Source organism: Staurois parvus, unplaced genomic scaffold, assembly GCF_062004578.1.
Source record: "Staurois parvus isolate SC_StPar_1 unplaced genomic scaffold, SC_StPar_1.0 ptg001133l, whole genome shotgun sequence".
Taxonomy (NCBI): domain Eukaryota; kingdom Metazoa; phylum Chordata; class Amphibia; order Anura; family Ranidae; genus Staurois; species Staurois parvus.
This window is the reverse complement of record NW_028318929.1, coordinates 369,626-393,183: the sequence shown is the minus strand read 5'-3', so window position 1 is coordinate 393,183 and position 23,558 is coordinate 369,626. Positions and strand designations below refer to the sequence as shown.

Below are 23,558 nucleotides of genomic sequence, written 5' to 3'. Positions count from 1 at the left end.
AACGCTGGTGTCATGTGCGGTGTGGAGCTGTGCACTAATATGCAGCACATCTGGATTTTTTTCACATTGCAACACAAACAAAATGTATGTAAAACGCACATAAATGCGCATAAACCCAACCCACAAAGGGGAAAAGGAAAGGATGACACGGGATATAGGCTAAGCATACACCATATATTATATGTTCTATATTTGTATTAATAAAATAAATGGAAACCTAATGAAAACAAATTCATGTCAACCAATGTTCTAAAAGGTGCATGAAATCTGATGTGAATACGCCTTTAGCAAGAAAACACACAGCTTTCATGAACATAGTGAAACGTTTTTTAACATGACCTTAATGCCCACAAAAGTGTGCAAATGCTTTACGGAATCGCCCCCAATATACAGTACATAGAGCGGACCCTCTATGAATTCAGCAATGTAGGTGGATTGTGTTGGATGGTCACCTTTCCTCCCCGCCGACTCTCTCCTTTGGCTGTGTAGAACTGGGGCCCCATGTCCTCCCTTTCTTCTTGGTTGAAGCCACCTCCTCTTTTTTCAGCACGGAGCTCCGCCCCCAGGTCTTACTGCCATCCACAGGGGTCACTGAATAGAAGACAAAGAAAAGCTCATTGTTTGGATCTAGAAGCCATACATTTATGACAACAGAATAGAGGACTAGTGTCAATAAACCATAAACATAAACCCTGGACTTACAACACAAAAAAGGGGGAAAAAAATCTTATGGAGACAAATTTTCCTTACAGTTGATCATAAAACAGGAAACTTGGAGTTTATCCTGGTGGAGGCTGTGTCCGGCTGGTCCAGACACACATGACATGGCTCAGTCTTTACAACACTTTTATATTATGTGCCAGGGGCAATCATTTTAGACCTCATTCATATGGGACATATCTATGCGTACCCCATGCAGGGGCTGCACTGCACTGGGGTTGCATGCATCCCCATGCAGGCAGTCCCATTCTAGTGTATTGTGACTCAGCGGCTGCATGGACACAACCATTGCTCCCAATCTGACATCCGTGTGGGTGCACAGCTCCAAACTCACACCGTCTCCAATCAGGGCTGTGCACCCACATGTCAAATTGGGAGCAGAGGCTGTGTCCGTGTAGCTGCTGCATCCGTGACATCAATGGGTATGCATTGATGCAACCCCATGTGAACAAGGCCTTAAAGTAATACTAAAACTTTGTTTTTAATAAACAAACATGTTATAATTATTTGCTCTGTGTAATGGTTTTGCCCTGATCCGCTTCATCTCTGGTCCTGGCTCCTCCCCTTTGACTAGTTCCCCCAATAGCAAACCACTTGCTATGGGGGCACAGTTGCATGCTCGCTCCTGATCCCCCCTCTATGTGTCCATAAGACACAGAGAGCTGCAGCTTGGCCCCACCCCTGCTATATCATGGCTCACTGGTTGTGATTGACAGCAGTGGAGCCGATGGCTCCCTCTGCTGTGTCTAAGCCAATGAGCAGAGAGAGATCCGGGACAGCGGAGGCTCCTGTGCACATTACTAGATTGAGAGGGGGCTCAGGTGAGTATAAGGGAGGGGCTGTGGGGGAAGCAGCACACAGAAGGTTTTTTTTAGCCTCACAATAAAACTATTGTAATAGCATTTACATGTTATACCCCTTTTAAAGGGATATTTTAAAGTGGTTCTAAAGTCAGAAGGTTTTTTTCCTCCAAGCATTGTAAAAAACTGTCTGTGTACAGCTGCCCTCCCCCAGTCCTCTTACACTTACCTAGCCGAGGTCACTCCAACAATGTGCCTCTCTATCTCCTCACTGGCTACCAGGCAGCAGCGGAAGCCATTGAATGGGGTGCCTCAAGCCTGTCCATAATTTTATAGGGTACCTCGGGACTGTCTATAATTTCAAAGGGTGCCTTGACTAAAAAAAGGTTGAGAAACACTGGGTTAAAGTGTTACTAAACCCAGGACCCTGCATTCACTATATCTGGTCTCTCACAGTATTCAGAACATGGAAATGCAATTATTTTAGTAAATATAAACTGCTAAATACCTTTTCTAATCAGCAGTATATAGCAGTTTTGTGACATCCATCAGTGTTCAACCAAGCACATGTTAAAGCTTGTAGGATGAGTTTTCATTCTGCTCTAGGAGGATGCAGAACCCCTGACCTCTGTCTGGACAGTGCTGATGGGCCCTGTGCTGATCACATACACTCCCAAGAAAAAAAAAAAACTCTCTAGCAATACATACCAAACTGAGCATGTGCAGAGTGACTCCACACAATATGCCTTATCAGGAGATAAGAGGGGGGCACTGGAAGAAGGGGAGGATCAGAGAAGACATGATCAAACAGCTTTTATACACAATGCAGAGGATTAACCCCTTAGGTACCACAGTAAGTATAACAAGCATACCTTACTGCATATACAGATTGAATTTACTGTTGTGGGTTTAGTAACACTTTAAGCCTAGCACAATGTAAGTGTGCATGTATCATACCTGAGTGAGCGCTGGGGAAGCGGACAATCATTGTAGTAGTCAGCACTACTATAGCGATTACTACACTCTTTCAAGTCACTCACTCGGCACTACTGCCATTCACAGAACAACTTATATTTTTTTTTAATAAATACAAGGCTGCTGGTGTGCACTGTGAAGGAAGCGGTACTGATGGACTGTAAATTCAACTTTACTGATAAATAAATTCAACTTTTAGCTACCGCAGCAGGTTGCGATGTGGTGTACTGCGCTGCAATCAGAAAAGTAGAACACATCCTACTTTTTTTCAGCATACGAAACTGCAACTAGTTGAAAATTGTCTTTATACATTGGGATTGATTTACTTTTGTTGAGCCAATCTGTAACCATTGGTACCATTTATTTGCATTTTCCCTCTAGCATTCTCTGGAATTGATGCACTGCACTCCTTGCTGCAAAAACATATATATTACTTCTGCTTCTTGTCTCCACAAGGCGATATTTTATACTAAAACAACATTCGTTTAGAAGAGAAAATAGCCTAAACAACATTTGTTTTTACCCAGTTCACACAAAATGAATGTACATGCAGATTCACTGGACAAATGACTATGTACATTCTTTTTATAAATAGGCTCCTTAACCTCCCTAGCGGTCTGATTATGGTCCATATTTCTGTGCTCAAAGCGGTACATTTTTTTGCATGGAAATATGTATTTTTTTTAATGTAGGCCTGTAATTTTTAGGAATAACTCACTGAAATCTGTCCGAACAAGAGTCTATTAAACATCCCGGGTATGTTAAAATTTGAAACACAAAATCATAAATTATAATTTAGTAAATAATCATAAAAAATAATAATATAATAATTAATTTAATTCAATAATATAATCAAACCAAAAACACTGAAATTTGAAATATAGCGCCAAGTTTGCACATCACTGAGCAAAGTTGCAAAATAGTTTTTACTGTCTGATGACGAATTTCCCCCACGAATCATTATCACTCAATTCCACAAGTGGTTCTGATTTACTATCGCTGTTCTCTAGCTGGTCTAAAACCGCTTTTGACCTAAAGGGACGCTTTTTGGACGCCATGGACGTTTCTCAGTTTCCAGGCAGAAAGAACAGTAAAAATGAAGGCAGGACACAGGACAAAGCACTCGGGACAAAATGTATGTGAAATGGTTTGATACAGGAATGTTCTACTATGTGATTTTAGTGTATTTAGTGAATGTCACTTTTTGTCATTTTCAAATTTCCCACCGTTCCGTCCCCGTACATCCTGACGTTGCAGGGGACGGAACCCAGATGACGGCATCCGCCGGAGGACATTGCCGGGGACACTGCAGGAGGGACATCGCGGGAGCGCAGGACAAGGTAAGTGAAGAACAAATCCCTATGCAACGCTGCAGTGTATTCCCGAGTGTAGCTCGGGGTTACCGCTTGTGGTACTGAAACTTTACCCCGAGCTACACTCGGGAATACCTCCAGGGAGGTTACAGGCTTACATATAATGTGTAGAAATTCATTTATACATATCTTTCTGCATATGGTTGAAAACTCACATCGAATGGCTCGGAGTCTTGGGATAATCAGAGGGCTCCCAGGGGGGCTGTAGCTGCTCGACCCCTGACCTTTGCACTTGTCTAGAGTCGGCGATGCCTGTACGGTGATCTTGTGTTCAAATCCTGCAGGCAGAACCAGAAAAAGTAAGGCACTTAAAAAAAATACATATGTTTTATAATACAAATTGTTACTTGCAATGTCCACACTGTTATTTTTTATACCCATACTAGGGTGGTTTTGGTGTTGCGGTCACATTAGTAGTAGTCTTTCATCTCTTCTCCATTCAGTGTTCATTTACAGAGATAGAGCTCTGTGATCTCTTATTCGCACATCCCTGATGGACAGAGAGGCATGCCCATGTGTCAGCCTCAGAAGCTGTATATGTCTTTCAGTTATGTGCATGGAGATCAATTATCTCAATTATCTATATAAATCCTGTATAATAATTATCTCTACACTCGTTCAGAGTCTCTGTTAGGCCCCATGCACACTGGGCATTTAGCCACAATGCATGGAGCTCCGGCGTTTAGTTGCAGGTGGAAGGCACCGGTGTCCCGTCTAGCCCCGCTGATGGCAGCCTGTCAAACTCTATGAGACTATTACCGCCAAAGCGGAATACACAACACCAGTTGTTAAAGCAATATAAATTCAAATGCAAATAAAAAAAATAAATATATTTAAATATATAGAATATAATACATGATAATCCAGAGAGAGAGATATAATTTCCCCCGGCACAAACCATTAGTAACACCTCATCTGGAATATGCAGTTCAGTTTTGGGCACCAATTCACAAAAAGAACATTGGGGAACTGGAGAAAGTACAGAGAAGGGCAACCAAACTGATAAGAGGCATGGAGGAGCTCAGCTATGAGGAAAGATTAGAGGAACTGAATTTATTCTCTCATGAGAAGAGGAGATTAAGGGGGGATATGATCTCCATGTATAATACATAAGGGGGGATATGATCACCATGTATAATACATAAGGGGGGATATGATCACCATGTATAATACATAAGGGGGGATATGATCTCCATGTATATTACATAAGGGGGATATGATCTCCATGTATAATACATAAGGGGGGATATGATCTCCATGTATAATACATAAGGGGGATATGATCTCCATGTATAATACATAAGGGGGATATGATGTCCATGTATAATACATAAGGGGGGATATGATCTCCATGTATAATACATAAGGGGGGATATGATCTCCATGTATAATACATAAGGGGGGATATGATCTCCATGTATAATACATAAGGGGGATATGATCACCATGTATAATACATAAGGGGGGGATATGATCTCCATGTATAATACATAAGGGGGATATGATCTCCATGTATAATACATAAGGGGGGATATGATCACCATGTATAATACATAAGGGGGGATATGATCACCATGTATAATACATAAGGGGGGATATGATCACCATGTATAATACATAAGGGGGATATGATCTCCATGTATAATACATAAGGGGGGATATGATCACCATGTATAATACATAAGGGGGATATGATCTCCATGTATAATACATAAGGGGGGATATGATCTCCATGTATAATACATAAGGGGGGATATGATCTCCATGTATAATACATAAGGGGGGATATGATCTCCATGTATAAATACATTAGTGGTTCATATAGTGAACTCGGTGTAGAGCTATTCACCCTGAGCTCATCACAGAGGACAAGGGGGCACTCTTTACATCTGGAGGAAAAGAAACGTAATCTCCAAACACGGAAAGGTTTCTTCACAGTAAGAGCTGTGAAAATGTGGAATAGACTCCCTCAAGAGTTGGTTCTGGCCAGCTCAGTGGATTGCTTTAAAAAAGTCTTGGATACTTAGATACACAGAACATAACTGGACACTAACATTTATAGGTAAAGTTGGTCCAGGGAATATCTGATTGCCTCTCAGGGGATCATGGGGCCCCTGTGTCTTTGCGCAAACTCAAAAAAGCCTATGAAAGAGGTACCAGGGGCATCTCATGGCGCCCCCTACTGACCCCGGGCCCTCGGGCAGTGCCCGAGTTTCCAAATGGTCAGTCTTCCCCTGGATGGGAATGAGATGTGACACAGTCCGAGGGATAAGAGCCCCTGCCTCAGGATGTCGGGACCACTAAAATATCTTTGCATGCTGAGGCAGCGGCTCTTATCCATCAGAATGTGCCACAGCTCACTTCAATCTTCTTGCCAAAGGCTGGGGTGTAGGGCCATTATTCTGTTAACGGTCCACATTAGACCTATGGTTGCTCGCCTAAGCCACGTCACTTTTGTGAGTGCATTTTTACGTCAGTAAGTGTTTAAATGAGCACAGGCCAATCTAGCGCATATACTACAGTTCAGGGGGCTGGAGAGGGGCCAATAAAACTGTGTCTCAGCTGCCCATTTTTACCACCAGCAAGTCTCCAGCAAAATGAGACAAACCATTTAACACTGACAGGGGTGTTTATAATGATCAGCTTTCATTTATTCATGTAAAACCTTTATCCAACAATGAACAAAACGATTTGCTGTAACTATAATATCAATGTGCAGCGCTAATAAAAATTCCGCTCTGGGTTTGCTTGGTACTTACTTCTGGTGAGTGCATTATGGTGGAGGTGCAGTGCGGAAGTCACTACATTTTGTTGATTTGATCATATCACTATTTTTGGGACTATTATGATATTTGGAGAACTTATTTTTTTTCATTTATTTGTTATATCGTATATTTTGTTTCTACATTGGAGTATTCACTATTCTTTATTGCTTTTTTGATGTTTTCTTTCTCTTTTACGATCACACTGGTCATTATTATTATTATTATACATGATTTATATAGCGCCAACAGTTTGCTCAGCGCTTTACAATATAACGGGAGACAACACAGCAACAATACAGTTCAATACAAGAGGGAATTGAGGGTCCTGCTCCTTGGAGCTTACAATTATGGAGGGAGGGGCTAGTGGTACAAAAGGTAGTAATTGTGGGTGATGGACTGGTTGGAAGAGTAGAAGATTCCAGTATTAGCTGAGGGCAGGATAGGCTTCCCTGAAGAGATAGGTTTTCAGAGAACGCCTAAAAGTGAGCAGAGTAGGCGATAGTCTGATAAATTGGGGTAGAGAGTTCCAGAGGAGGGGGGAGGCTCTGGAGAAGTCCTGGAGACGAGCATGGGAGGAGGAGACAAGGGAGCTAGAGAGCAGGTCATCGTGCGAGGAGCGGAGAGTACGGTTTGGGTGATATTTAGAGACAAGATCGGTGATGTAATTTGGGGCAGAGTTATAAATGGCTTTATACGTTGTCATCATTGATTATAACACACATTTTTATTAGCGCTGCACATTGATATTATAGTGTTTTGTTTTGGTGAAGACAGTGGATTTGCCACGTTGTGCTAGCTGCTTTATTTTTTCCTTCTTTTTGTCTTGTGCTCACCATTTATTCTTTGATTATAGGTTTGCTGTAACTGCTTAGAAAGTGTTAGATGTACTAGCAGATTTAGATACGCTAAAAAACTGAAGCCAAACTCCAGCTAACACTTCCCCCTCCTCTAGACTAACTAGACTTTGCTGCTGTCCAAATGTGCCCCCGGTGCTCCTTCATCCAAAGTGAGGGCACTCTAATACAGGAGGTGTGTTACACTGTTCAACAAATTTTTATTTTTTGCCAGTTTTGGAAACAAAAGGATCCATTTCTTAATGAATTTCACATTCTGAGTTCAAATATAACAATGAAATTTGTCAATTGGCTCTAGTTTTTCTGTAAACGGAAAGTTTTCTACTATAGGCGTAATGACTACATAATGCACAATAATTATATAGATAGATGTCTTTCCACAAATATAAAGCAAGTGATATTGACTACATAACAAAGCCTAAATGGCATAATATATTGCATAGGATTACCAAGAAAAATTATAGCCATAAGCTAAGTTGAATCATTTTAATACTTAGGATTCTCACTAGTTTTGTCTTCAGTTTGTGTCGGTTTTGCTTCTCTTGGCTTTTCTCTTGTATTCGAGGAAAGGGCTATCTCTTACAACTGCACGTGACTACACGCTTCAGGTTCTTCCTCACTTGACTCAACCATGAAGGATTCTGGTGCTTTAGGAATTGGTAGCCCCTCTCCATGAGGAACTGGACGTATTGTCGATGGAATATTTGGATAGTGCACAGATAACTTTTTCTTCTTATTTAGCCCTTTTACAATTGGAGGCACCATACAAAAGTAACAATTACTAACATGATCTGTTGGCTCTCTCCAAATCATTGGCACAGCTAAAGGCATAGATGCCTTTTTTCCATTCAACCATTGCTCCAGTGCCGTCCCACAAGAATTGCAGCATATATGTGGTGCCCAGCTCTTGTCCTGGTCTCCTATCTTGCAGCCAAAATACAAGTTGTAGGCTTTCTTAATCATTCCTGTTATCCTCCTTTTTTGTGAGACAAGTTATTTCACCGCAGATTAGCAGAAATTATCTGCTTTATTCACACAAGTTCGAGGCATTACTGAGTAGCCTATATAAGCATAAAATGAAATGTAAAGACGCTGTCGAACTACAATCAGCTACAGATACTGCAGCTTTTATGCAGTGAAGTGATGCAATTAAAGGCTAATATTGCATCATCTCAGTATACATGCAATTTTCTATTGGTCACCAGTATCAATTGCGCAATATGCAGCTGAAGTTGCATCATAATTTTGAATGGCTTACGTCATTAGATGGGTGAATATATCATAAAAACTAGAGCCAATCAACATTTTTTAGGGTCATTTTCGTTTTCAGCACCCCAAAATTATGTAAGATTAGCTAATTTTATGCCCAAAACTTTTTACCTGTTGAACAGTGTTATTGGCCAGATCACCAAGTGGAAACAGAGGGGGAAAAAAAAATAAATGAAAAAAGAAACCTAATGCAGCCACCACATCTAATGATTGGTAAGCTTCAATAGATTACATTTTTGAGTTTGGGTTTAATACTGCTTTATAAATCTATTAAGAACTGGACCAGCATCTCTGTGACCAAGGCTCAGCAAGTGTCAGTGTTGTGAGATCTGATCTCTATGCTATTTAATATCCTTCATATAGTTCTATTGTTAGGAGTTTGCATTATTTTGTCCACACAGCTTTTCTATGTACGCTGGTGGAGGTTTCTTCTTAAAGATAATGCATGAATGGCATTTAAGGCTGCTATTGTTACTTCATGTAAATTCTTACAGAGCCCCGTAAATAGATCGATGGCGCCTGCTCCAGGTACATCGATAATTATAAAGTTGGCTGTGGCCCAAGGGGACCTGTCAATCTCATGTAATAGTTCAAAGCAGTTAATCCCATTCTTTTACGCACTGTAAGAATACGAGGCAATCACCCCTGGGCGAGACTTGGTATAGAAACTATTATATCAGCTGTCAACTGATAAGGTATTCAAGCCTTTTACTCTTCTTCTGTATTCTTCATATCAATTTATCTCATTATGTCTCTTCAATGCTTTTTTAGATAAATGTCAAAAGAGGTCAAGTTGATGCTAATAATTCTATGTGCGTTAATGTCTTACTAAACCCAGGACCCTGCATTCACTATATCTGGTCTCCCTGGACCCTGCATTCACTATATCTGGTCTCCCAGGACCCTGCATTCACTATATTCGGTCTCCCTGGACCCTGCATTCACTATATCTGGTCTCCCAGGACCCTGCATTCACTATATCTGGTCTCCCAGGACCCTGCATTCTCTATATCTGGTCTCCCCGGACCCTGCATTCACTATATCTGGTCTCCCCGGACCCTGCATTCACTAAATCTGGTCTCCCCGGACCCTGCATTCACTATATCCGGTCTCCCCGGACCCTGCATTCACTATATCCGGTCTCCCCGGGCCCTGCATTCACTATATCCGGTCTCCCCGGGCCCTGCATTCACTATATCCGGTCTCCCCGGACCCTGCATTCACTATATCCGGTCTCCCCGGGCCCTGCATTCACAATATCCGGTCTCCCGGGACCCTGCATTCACAATATCTGGTCTCCCGGGACCCTGCATTCACAATATCTGGTCTCCCGGGACCCTGCATTCACAATATCTGGTCTCCCGGGACCCTGCATTCACTATATCCGGTCTCCCGGGACCCTGCATTCACTATATCCGGTCTCCCGGGACCCTGCATTCACTATATCCGGTCTCCCCGGACCCTGCATTCACTATATCCGGTTTCCCGGGACCCTGCATTCACTATATCCGGTCTCCCGGGACCCTGCATTCACAATATCCGGTCTCCCGGGACCCTGCATTCACTATATCCGGTCTCCCGGGACCCTGCATTCACTATATCCGGTCTCCCGGGACCCTGCATTCACTATATCCAGTCTCCCGGGACCCTGCATTCACTATATCTGGTCTCCCCGGACCCTGCATTCACTATATCCGGTCTCCCCGAACCCCGCATTCACTATATCTGGTCTCCCCGGACCCCGCATTCACTATATCTGGCCTCCCCGGACCCCGCATTCACTATATCTGGCCTCCCCGGACCCTGCATTCACTATATCTGGTCTCCCCGGACCCTGCATTCACTATATCTGGCCTCCCCGGACCCCGCATTCACTATATCTGGCCTCCCCGGACCCTGCATTCACTATATCTGGTCTCCCCGGACCCTGCATTCACTATATCTGGTTTCCCCGGACCCTGCATTCACTATATCTAGTCTCCCACAGTACACAGAACATGGAAATGCAATTATTTTAGGAAATGTAAATTTCTAAATACCTTTTCTCATCAGCAGAATATAGCAGTCTTGTGACATCTATCACTGTTCAGCAGAGCACTGGTTTAAACTTGTAGGAGGAGTTTTCATTCTCCTCTGACTGTCCTATGAAGCTGCATGACCTCTGACCCTTGCCTGGACAGCACTGATTGGCCCTGTGCTGATCAAATGCACTCTCCCAAGAAAAAAAAAAACAATTTCTAGCAATACACACCAAACTGAGCATGTGCAGTTTGCCCTCAAGGCTCTGTTTGGTCAGCAGATGGAATGGGGACAGCAGAAGAAGGGGAGAATCAGAGAAGACAGGATCAAGCATGATTTTTACACAATGCAGAGGATTAACTCCTTAGGTTCCACAGTAAGTATACCAAGCATGCTTTACTGCATATACAGACTGATTTTACTGTTGGGGTTTAGTAAAACTTTAACCAGTGCTCTGCTGGATACTGACAAAAGTTACAAGACTACTCTAACTGTTGATGAGAAAAGGTATTTTTATGTTGTAAACCACTGTGTAAACTATTGGCGCTATATAAATCCTGTATAATAATAATTATAACTTAGCAGTTTATATTCACTAAAATAATTCCATTTCCATGTTGTGTGTACTGTGGGAGACCAAATATAGTGAATGCAGGGTCCACGGAGAGCAGATATAGTGAATGCAGGGTCCGGTGAGACCGGATATAGTGAATGCAGGGTCCTGGGAGACCAGATATAGTGACTGCAGGGTCCGGGGAGACCAGATATAGTGACTGCAGGGTCCGGGGAGACCAGATATAGTGAATGCAGGGTCTGGGGAGACCAGATATAGTGAATGCAGGGTTCGGGGAGATCGAATATAGTGAATGCAGGGTCCAGGGAGGCCAGAGATAGTGAATGCAGGGTCCGGGGAGGCCAGATATAGTGAATGCAGGGCCCGGGGAGACCAGATATAGTGAATGCAGGGTCCGGGGAGACCAGATATAGTGAATGCAGGGTCCGGGGAGACCAGATATAGGGAATGCAGGGTCCGGGGAGACCAGATATAGGGAATGCAGGGTCCGGGGAGACCAGATATAGGGAATGCAGGGTCCGGGGAGACCAGATATAGGGAATGCAGGGTCCGTCGAGACCAGATATAGTGAATGCAGGGTCCGGGGAGACCAGATATAGTGAATGCAGGGTCTGGGGAGACCAGATATAGTGAATGCAGGGTCTGGGGAGACCGGATATAGTGAATGTAGGATCTGGGGAGACTGGATATAGTGAATGCAGGGTCTGGGGAGACTGGATATAGTGAGTGCAGGGTCGGGGGAGACCGGATATAGTGAATGTAGGGTCCTGGGAGACCAGATAGTGAATTCAGGGTCCGGGGAGACCAGATATAGTGAATGTAGGGTCCTGGGAGACCAGATATAGTGAATGTAGGGTCCTGGGAGACCAGATATAGTGAATGCAGGGTCCGGGGAGGCCAGATATAGTGAATGCAGGGTCCTGGGTTTAGTAACACTCTAAGAATATACTGTACATGCCTCTTGTACTGAGAAAATATTTGCTTCCCCCCCTCTCAGCTTACAGTGCACTTTTCCCCCGTTTTACAAAGGCTGAGAAATAAGTACCTATCTTGACCACAAACTAAACTTGGGTATAAAAAACACACTTTATTCCGTATTTGAATTCATCTCTACTTACATTGGTCCAGCGCTATCACACCCCTACAGTATCAGACCACAGGGGACACAGCATAGCCCTTCCTTACCCCATCAAATATCAAGAGGAAAGGTTTTGGCCTTGATGGGAACACTGACTGAATGTGAAGTGAAGAAGACCTGCTCTTGTTGCCTAAAGCAAGCAGTCACATACACCTTCATCTCCAGAGTAATCAGAACGGTCACATCACTCCTCTTTGGTCTACCTGAGGGTAAGCTGATCCGATTGCCATCCTTGTGCTTCAGACGGCTCTTCTTGAAGTTGCCCTTCCGTTTTTTCACCTTGGGTTTCTCCTGGTACATTTGGTACATGATGATATTCAGCTCCCGCTCCACAATGTCGAATTCCCTCTCTGCCAGCTCTTGCTCCCTCCTGCGGAGCATTTCCTCCAGGTTCCTCTGCTCCTCGGCGGCACGCACCAGCTCCTCCTCCCGGCTACGCAACTCCTAAGAGGATGCAAGGTTAGCAAGTTTAAAAAGCAATTTAATGCAACAAGCCACAGTATTCTGTGACCTGGCAATGCAATTCATTTAACACAATTGTTCCAAAGTCTGAATGTTTAATCAGTTTTAGGTCATCCTCTGCAGAATACAGGGTGACGTGTATGCAATGGATGTGGAGAGGAGTCACATAACATATTATAGATCAGGGGTCTCCAAACCTTCTAAACAAAGGGCCAGTGTATGGCCCTTTAGACTTTAGGAGGGCCAGAGTGTGTCCAGTGGGAGTAGAAATGGTCCAGTATCAGTGAGAGTAGACAATGTCTCAGGCTTTGGGGTTAGCTGGAGTAAAAAAATAAGAAATACATAACTCCTGTGTTCAGTAGGAGGAGGAATAGTGGCCCATCATTGGTACTTGGGTGAGAAATAGTGCCCAATTGTTTATGTCAGTGGAAGGAATAGTGCTGCATCGTTTGAGTCAGTGGGAGGAATGGTGCCCTACCATTGGTGTCAGTGGGAGGAATGGTGCCCTACCATTGGTGCCAGTGGGAGAAATGGTGCCCTGCCATTGGTGCCAGTGGGAGGAATGGTGCCCTGCCATTGGTGTCAGTGGGAGGAATGGTGCCCTGCCATTGGTGTCAGTGGGAGGAATGGTGCCCTGCCATTGGTGTCAGTGGGAGGAATGGTGCCCTGCCATTGGTGTCAGTGGGAGGAATGGTGCCCTGCCATTGGTGTCAGTGGGAGGAATGGTGCCCTGCCATTGGTGTCAGTGGGAGGAATGGTGCCCTGCCATTGGTGTCAGTGGGAGGAATGATGCCCTATCATTGGTGTCAGTGGGAGGAATGGTGCCCTATCATTGGTGTCAGTGGGAGGAATGGTGCCCTATCATTGGTGTCAGTGGGAGGAATGGTGCCCTATCATTGAGTGTCAGTGGGAGGAAAGGTGCCCTATCATTGGTGTCAGTGGGAGGAATGGTGCCCTATCATTGGTGTCAGTGGGAGGAATTAAGCTCCATCATTGGTGTCAGTGGAAGAATGGTGCCATATCATTGGTGTCAGTGGAAGAATGGTGCCATGTCATTGGTGTCAGTGGAAGGAATGGTGCCGTATCATTGGTGTCAGTGGGAGGAATGGTGCCGTATCATTGGTGTCAGTGGGAGGGATGGTGCTATATCATTGGGGTCAGTGAGAGGAATGGTGCTCTATCATTGGTGTCAGTGGAAGGAATAGTTTCTCATATGAGTGGAAGGGACAATGCCCCAAAGGCCAAATAAATGCAAGCAAAGGGCCGCATCTGGCCTGCAGTTTGGAGATCACAGTTATAGATAAGGAAACACTGAATGATCTATCCTTTTGTTGGATGAGCTGTACAGTTAAAAGGAAGCAGTGATGATCAAGAACACAGCATGGAAAAACCAGCAATGCATTTTACTAATTAGACATCAATATAATAACTGCATAATCAATACAAGAGGTGAGACTTGTACAAATTGAGCATTATAATTCAGGTGTGCCTAGAAGGGCAATATACATAAATAGCAAGAACAGCTATAAATCTTTCCTTGATGAAAATAATGCACTTTCTTACTGAGAAACTGAAAACAGAAATGACGCAAGCACAAAATCATGCATGCCTCAGGTTGTCCATGTCATTACACACCCAAATAACTAAACTATATACTCAAACCAAAAATCTCTACTATATTTTCACAATATACATCTCCAATCACCTTCTCTTTGGTTCTGAGTTCATCAAACATCTGTTGAATTTCCAGTCTCCAGTCTTCCTGCAGGGAATGGAAGGATTCCAAGGGCATCTGAAACATGGCTGATTGCTCTATAGTGGTCAGCAAATCCAGAATGGTTGAGAAGGAAGGGCGGCTATGAGGATCAGGGTCCCAACAGGCTGTAACCAAAATAACAGACCTTAACATTGTTCAATTTTAGAACATAAATGTCTGAATATTTGCAGGTAAGTTACAAATGACAATAAATGAAAAAAAATGCTAATGGTATTTTATAACAAAAGCATACTATATACAGCATAAATGTAAAAAGAACACAATAAAGGTATCCTAAATAGACCATCAGATCTTTAAAGGAATTTCAAATAGAAGCTCTCGGTGAAAGAAGAGATAGTTTGTGGTTTGTGTGTCCTACCTCCACTTCAATCCAGCCATGTAGCCTCCATCTTTGGCATTCAATACATCTGAGAATGTTGGATATCTGTGTACCCCCACACTTCCAGTTCAGTCCTTTGACCCCCTACACCACTGCTAACTTCTAGAATGGTGGAGGGTTTGAAGGAAGAAATCACAGGGCTTGGTGGTGGACCAAGGCATCTGACACTCCCGAAACAGCCAAATGCCAAAAAGACTTTTGAGGCCGCCAGACAGATAAGTATTCTGTTCTATTGCAGGAAGCTAATGGTTTTTAAACTTTAGAGAGCTGAGAGGGACTCTTCAAAGTGACTCTGGGCTCCATTCACTGATTGACTGCAGATTGCATGCAGTATTTAAGTCAGCCTTTCTCAACCAGGGTACCCAGGCACCCTGGGGTGCCTTCAGGCTTCTTCAGGGGTGCCTTGACAAAATGCCCAAAAACTGTATACAAGCCAGCAGGTGGATCAATCCTGCCTTTTAGTACAGAAAGCCACAGGTTTTAATTGCGCACTTTTATGACCTAGCTGCCAGCATCCTAACAACCAATGACATCATCAGTTGATAAGGAGTATGTCAGGTGCATGCACATCATCTTTGTTTGGCCCTCCCCTACCTCTCTCTGTCAACACTGGGGTAACATTAGCAGAGTGATGGAGAGAAAAAAGGAGAGAGACACTAGTCAGTACCAGTGTGCAAAGGTGTATGTGCTTTGGAAGAATAAATCACCTCTAACGTTGGGTGTACTGGATGTGTGTGGAATAGTTTTTTTACATTTTAGATTGGGGTGACTTGAGATTTTGTAGAATTTTAAAGGGTGCCTTGAGATTATCCGTAAATTTAAAGGGTGCCTTGAGATTATCCATAATTTTAAAGGGTGCCTTGACTGAAAAAAGGTTGAGAAACACTGATTTAGGTGATCTGACACATGCTGAAAATGTCAATTCGCTATTCCTTTATGGGGGTATTTACCTCAAAAATCAAGTGCTTGGTAAATACGGCATAAAATGGCGTTAAAGTCAATTGACTAAAATAAATAAATTTAAAAATGCATGCGTTAAGTAGTGGTCCAGGCACGCAATAGTTAAGGATTTGGTTTTATTTTAGCTGGCTGTTAAGGAGCCGGCAACCGCCACGTCCTTAACAACCATGACTTGGCACCCACTGGCTCCTTAGCAACCAGTTATTCAACGCCGGGGTTAAAATAGCTCTAGCTTTCACTAATAAAATACTGCATCGCTTCATTAAATAGCTCATGCTATATTTTATTAGCATTTTTTAGTGAATTGAAAAAATATTTTTTAATAACAGGTATATTACCACGGATCTTAATGTGGTAGATACTAGTTTGTGAATGAAGCCCTCTGTCACTAAAAATAAATATTAAAGGTGCACCCTGTAAAAAATTGAATACATACCGGTCCTGTTGCCTACACTACTCTTCACTCCTTTGAAGAGCTATGCTTGCTAAAGAAGCTGCAGTATACAACATGTCTAATGCCTGTTTCCCCATTGTATGCTGTGGCTCCTTCCTCCAACCCCTACGATACTGCACTGTGGGGGTACAGGCATCCGACACTCCTAGAAGTGTGCATGGGAATGATAGGGCACATGGCCACTGGAGCGGAGGATATCCTACCTCTTCTCTTCTACCATCCAGCTTATATTCCTTTCCTTGATTGCAGAATTGCTAACATTGGTTGATAAGATGTATTAGGATTGGGCAGTGCCATCAATGTTTACAAGCCAATTGTTCTGGCCCTCTTAAAGTCTAAAGCAGTGGTTCTCAACCTTCCTAATGCCGCGACCCTTTAATACAGTTCCTCATGTTGTGGTGACCCCCAACCATAAAATTATTTACCCAGTAATTATAATTCATGAGTGTCATTTTACCTCCAATACTGCTGCTTTCAACACAGTAGCTGCTTTTAACAGGAGTAGCTGCTTTCAACACAGCAGCTGCTTTCTACACAGTAGCTGCTCTTTACACATCGGAAATATGTGTTTTCTGATGGTCTTAGGGGACCCCTGTGAAAGGGTCGTTCGACCCCCAAAGGGGTCACGACCCACAGGTTGAGAACCACTGGTCTAAAGGGCCATACACTGGCCCTTTGTTTAGGAGATCCCTGATCTATTGATCTATAGTATGTTATGTGACTCCTCTAAACATCCATTGCACACACTTATCCCTATATCCTGCAGAGGTTGACATAAAATGGACTTTGGAACAGTACATGGGGTCTGATTCCCAGGACCTAGATTTATTAAGTAGAAGTGCTAGCAAATAGTGAACAGCTTAACTTTATAAAAGGTATCCACTTCCATGTAGTGGAGATCCGACACGCTCCATTCCCTATCCAATGTGATATTGCCCGAGGCTGCACCCAATCAGCAGGCCCTGACTTTACTCGCATGGGGCTGGGGGGGCATGCCGAGGCTTAACAAAGCAGACATAAAAAGTCTAACCCTGACGTCAGCTGTGACCCCCATGCTTAATAGATTTAAGAGGAAAGGACTGAGAACCAAAATAATTCTCAGTGTAAGGCAGCATTGGCTCCATGCTGCACCAAAGGCAGAGGCATTTCAATTTACTTTTTTCAGTTTAGGTTTGAGTTATAGTTAGTGCTGACCAGGGGTGTATTTACCACAAGGCAAACAAGGCACTTGCCTAGGCGGCATTTTTCAGGGGGGCAGCACCTTTCCCCCAGAAGAAGGGATGAAAGAAGGGACACGTGTGCCATAAGAACCAGGTGGGATCCGAGAGAGGCTGCTTGATGGTCTATGTAGAGCCTGATTCTCATTCCCGGGCAGTAGCGGACTGACAACTCATGGGGCCCCCAGGCAATAGGGGATCATTGGGCCCCCCGTGTCCTCGCCCACACTCAAACCACACCCAAAAAACCCTATGAAAGGTACCAGGGGCATCTCATGGGGCCCCCTACTGACCCAGGGCCCTGGGGCAGTGCCTGAATGGTTAGTCCTCCCCTGTTCCCGGGGGGGGGGGGGGTAGTGGAAGGCTCTCCCAGGTAGGGGGCAGGGATGTTGTTGGTCAATGTTCGGCTCTCTGGGGATGGTGTTGGTCGGTGCCCATGAGGGCAGACGATTTTTGTGTTGCCTAGGGCAGCACAAAACCTAATTACACCACTGGTGCTGACCCCTACAAAGTCAAAGCCATGACCACCTTTTATAATTTATCTCTGCACTACCAGCACAATGCCATATACTTGTAGGTCATCCACCCCCCTACTACCTCAAAGTTCATCACAGTCCAATAGAGTTGATTCTATTACTCACAAAATCTACAGGGCATGTGTACATGATATATACAATAATATTAATAATAATAATATAATTTTTGGTTTTAAAATATATATTTATAAATTCTTTATGGAAGAGAAAAATGGTGAGGACATTAAACACGTATAGAATGATGTTTGTGTGGTTCATATGTGGACTATGGCGAATATAGAAATTTTACGACTGTCATTTCCCTTAGTTTATTTTTTCTTTAGAAGTTGTATAACACTTAGGGGTAAAAGGACAAAGGAAAAATATGAAGAAAAGTGTTGAAATACTTAAAAAGTGAATGAAAAAGAAATGGGGAGGCGTTAACGTACAGAAGCATTGAGATGATATACAGATGAAAAAGATGAGTAAGGCTGTGGAGGGGGAGAGGTCTATATCCTTGTCCTCTCTCAGCATCCTAGATGAGTTCTTTGGTATTGATATAAGTCAAGGGCCCAGGGTGCACCTCTCTACAAAGATGCTAAAGGAGATATATCTTTATAGACAAACAATGGTGTCCATATTGGTCAATATGTCTCATCTTGATTATTCGGGGCCATTGTGATGTTTTAAATCTGTTGGATCTTTGTGATTCTGATTACCCATTGTGTATAGCAGGAGACACATTTTGTTTCCACATGACGGGGACCATATGGTCTTTTTAAGTTTGGGAGAAATTAATTCCCAGGTTTAGAAACCACTATAGTTTGTGCTGGTACACTGTATCAGTCAAGGAGGAGTAAGAAAGTTGCAAGGAGTGTCTTATGGGCTGTCCAGACCAAGTTGCTCAAAGGAAGAGGGAACATGTATAGTAGTACAAGCCTCCAAGAGACCCTAGAGACAGATGCTCATGTAGTTTATATGAGCAGAAGTTTGCGAATTGGTGTGGGGGATGTGGCAGGATGGAAAGCCATGGAAGTCCAGTTATTGGAGGTTCAGTCACATCCTGTTTGACCCATGGTTTGTAATCGGCTTGAGGTCACCAGTCAGTCTAGTCTGGGGAGTTGCCTCATGATATTTGATCAGGACAGGGAAGCCCATTTCTTTGATAGAGAAGCTTTTCTATTGCATGCTGGGTGCAGCAATGCCGTGCTTCAAAGATTTCTGGATTGTTAATTCTATACAGGTTTTACCATTCAAATTTTAGAAATATAGTTCTCAAGTATTTTATACATCCTGTTGTAAATTTCATTGGAAGGGCCTGCATTAAATATAATAAAAGTGGTAAAATATTAATTTTAATGATGCTGTTACGGCTGAACCAGGTACACACTTCTCTGGACCACCTTTGTAGGTCCTGTTTTATTGATTTGGCTAGTAGACAAGTTTAGTTCCAAATACATATTTAGTTTATGACAAAGGAGTCTCAGAGGAATATGAGTTAACAGCAGAAATAATCTGCTTTGAGGCTTAGTTTGACCAACTAAAACCTAAAGACTGAGCCATCTTAGCAAGTGAACAAAGGATGAGGCATCACTGTGACTTATTAACCTGTAACTAATTTCAGCTTGAGCAACTGAGCTCTGTATATAACAAGCTTTTTACAACAAGTGGCATTAAACAACTGGACAACATGCAAAAACACTTACTAAAATAAATACAGTGCTACATAATAATAAGTTATATTTCACTTTTATCGTACTACACATAGAATGTCCTGAACAACATAAATAACAATGTTTTAAGAACGCTTTAATAAACACATAACTGGATTAAATAGAAGTTGTTTATAGTTGCTTACAGTTCAGTCCTAAATCCCTGTGATACAATCAAAGGTGAAAAAATTTGATTACCTTCCAGGATCCGAACAAATGGGTCCGGACAAGTTGATGGAATTGGAAGTGTCAGTTTGTTCATTGCAACCCCATAGGCAACAGCCAGAGCATCAATTTCCCGATATGGAACTTCTCCGGTCAGCAGTTCCCAGAGGAGAACACCAAAGCTGAAAGCCAAAAAGAAAAACTAAGTATGACCTGTCATATAACAGACAGCAAATTTCACAGTTTCAAGAGAAGCTATATTTTACATTCCTTGCAATAATGGGGGCTACTGTGCAACATGAATACATGGCTCCATATTCTGCCCTGCTTCACTTCTATACCATATGCTTAAAAGTTTGTGGATGCCCGACCATCACACCTGAGCTTGTTGGACATCCCATTCCAAAACTCTGAGCATTAAAGGATTAGTTCACCTTTGGGAACATGTTACATGTTACATGTTTCCAATGCTGCCTCCCCCTCCCTGTTACAGCAGTACTGGGAGAAGTTCCCCGTACCAGCTGCCACTTTTTAAAAACAGCGTGGCCATGCGGGGCTTCGCTCACACAGCCACGTAAATTATTCACAGAGTTCTGTTATTGAATGAACTGCAGGTCCCAAAAGCCTTAGCGGCTGTCTGCTTATAGTTCTCAATGCACTACCACGGTGCTGTGGAGCGCTGTGGTAGTTCATCGAGTCTTCCTGTCAGTATATCTGCTTGCTCATACATCCCGTACATGCAAGCAGATATCCCGACAGATCTGCAGGAGACCTGCATGGCACCAGCGATCGGCTGCTCCCTGGTGCAATGTTTTACAGACTGCTGCAACAAAAAATAACAAATGCACATTTTTTTACCTGCTTTTGTCAAAGGTGAACTTATCCTTTAAGTAGTTGCCCCCCCAAACCCCCCCCCCCCCCAGGCCTTTCCCTTACAATTATAACATCCTTGACTCTTCTGGGAGGGCTGTCCACAAGATTTTCTGTACATGAGAATTTGTGCCTTTTCCGCCAAAAGAGCACTTGTGAGGCTTACATTTGAATTCACCAACCAGGTGTTGAGTGGTTTTGAGGTCAGGATTCTGTTCAGGCCACTAAACATTCAGGTACTGATCTTGGTCGAAAAGACCTGGCTTGCCATTTTCATTCCAATTCATCAACCAGAAGGTGTCGAGGTCAGGATTCTGTTTAGGCCACTAAAGATTCCTCCAAGAAACCATGAAGGGCCCCCCTGACCTCTGGCTGGGACCCTTCCCTCTGAGCCCTATGGCAGAACGCCATGGCCTGGTTGCAAGTGTGACCTTTGCAACCCTGGTAGTTCCATCACTGTTGTCAGTAGTTTTTTAAAATTATTTTTTACTATTTTTTTTTTACATTTTTAGGAGCCCAGTTGGGGGGCTTAAGGTAAGATATCAGGGGTCTAAACCTCTGTATGTTTCACCTTTGAGACAGAGAAAGGAGATTGAAGATACAGCCCTCAACCTCCATCTCTGCAGCCTCAGCAGCACAGAATGAATGGACAGGAAAAGGTCTGTACAGAGCTTCCAGTCTGTTCACAAACTGAAGCATGATAAACATAGTTTACCACATCAAACCTATTAAACCATGTCTTTATGGTGCTGATTTTGTGCACAGGAGCACAGAACAGAACAGAAAGATGCCTTCTCCAAACTATTACCATATGGTTAGAAGAGCACAATTGTCTAAAATTTCTTTGTATGCTGCAGCATTAACAGTACCCTTCACTGGAAACACCTGAACTCAGTTTGGAGGGATGTCCGCATACATTTAGCCAGATAGTGTAGGTGTGAATGTCCACAAACTTTTAGCCATATAGCACATACACTTATACAGTGGGGCAAAAAAGTATTTAGTCAGCCACCAATTGTGCAAGTTCTTGCACTTAAAAAGATGAGAGAGGCCTGTAATTGGCATCATAGGTAGACCTCAACTATGAGAGACAAAATGAGAAAAAAAAATTCAGACAATCACATTAGCTGATTTGGAAAGAATTTATTTGCAAATTATGGTGGAAAATAAGTATTTGGTCAATATCAAAAGTTCATCTCAATACTTTGTTATATATCCTTTGTTGGCAATGACAGAGGTCAAACGTTTCCTGTAAGTCTTCACAAGGTTGGCACACACTGTTGCTGGTATGTTGGCCCATTCCTCCATGCAGATCTCCTCTAGAGCAGTGATGTTTTGGGGCTGTCGCTGGGCAACACGGACTTTCAACTCCCTCCAAAGGTTTTCTATGGGGTTGAAATCTGGAGACTGGCTAGGCCACTCCAGAACCTTGAAATGCTTCTTACGAAGCCACTCCTTCGTTGCCCGGGTGGTATGTTTTGGATCATTGTCATGTTGGAAGACCCAGCTATGTTTAATCTTCAATGCCCTTGCTGATGGACGGAGGTTTGCACTCAAAATCTCACGATACATGGCCCCATTCATTCTGTCCTGTCCATGGATCAGTCGTTCTGGTCCCTTTGCGGAGAAACAGCCCCAAAGCATGATGTTGCCACCCCCACGCTTCACAGTAGTTATGGTGTTCTTTGGATGCAACTCAGCATTCTCTCTCCTCCAAACACGAGTTGTGTTTCTACCAAACAGTTCTATTTAGGTTTCATCAGACCATATGACATTCTCCCAATCCTCTTCTGGATCATCCAAATGCTCTCTAGCAAACTTCAGATGGGCCCGGACATGTACTGGCTTAAGCAGGGGGACACGTCTGGCACTGCAGGATCTGAGTCCCTGGCGGCGTAGTGTGTTACTGATGGTAGCCTTTGTTACGTTGGTCCCAGCTCTCTGCAGGTCATTCGCTAGGTCCCCCCGTGTGATCCTGGGACTTTTGCTCACCGTTCTTGTGATCATTTTGACCCCACGGGGTGAGATCTTGCGTGGAGCCCCAGATCGAAGGAGATTATCAGTGGTCTTGTATGTCTTCCGTTTTCTAATTATTGCTCCCACAGTTGATTTGTTCACACCAAGCTGCTTGCCTATTGCAGATTCAGTCTTCCCAGCCTGGTGCAGGTCTACAATTTTGTTTCTGGTGTCCTTCGGCAGCTCTTTGGTCTTCACCATAGTGGAGTTTGGAGTGTGACCGTTTGAGGTTGTGGACAGGTGTCTTTTATACTGATAACAAGTTCAAACAGGTGCCATTGATACAGGTAATGAGTGCAGGACAGAGGAGCCTCTTAAAGAAGAAGGAACAGGTCTGTGAGAGCCAGAAATCTTGCTTGTTTGTAGGTGACCAAATACTTATTTTCACCATAATTTGCAAATAAATTCTTTCCAAATCAGCCAATGTGATTGTCTGGATTTGTTTTCTCATTTTGTCTCTCATAGTTGAGGTCTACCTATGATGCCAATTACAGGCCTCTCTCATCTTTTTAAGTGGGAGAACTTGCACAATTGGTGGCCGACT

General features: G+C 43.3%; 1 protein-coding gene across 2 annotated transcripts in view; it reads right to left on the bottom strand.

The window, feature by feature from the left end:
- MAP3K10 (mitogen-activated protein kinase kinase kinase 10) overlaps positions 1–23,558 on the bottom strand; it is an 87,345-nt gene that overhangs the window by 17,910 nt on the left and 45,877 nt on the right. For both annotated transcript variants that reach the window (XM_089659111.1, XM_089659112.1), the window contains exons 5-9: positions 20,162–20,310; positions 14,655–14,830; positions 12,691–12,931; positions 4,024–4,146; positions 453–591 (exon numbers count right to left, since the gene is read on the bottom strand). In XM_089659111.1, coding sequence (XP_089515237.1) covers positions 453–591; positions 4,024–4,146; positions 12,691–12,931; positions 14,655–14,830; positions 20,162–20,310 — 828 coding nt within the window. The remainder of the gene's footprint in view (positions 1–452; positions 592–4,023; positions 4,147–12,690; positions 12,932–14,654; positions 14,831–20,161; positions 20,311–23,558) is intronic.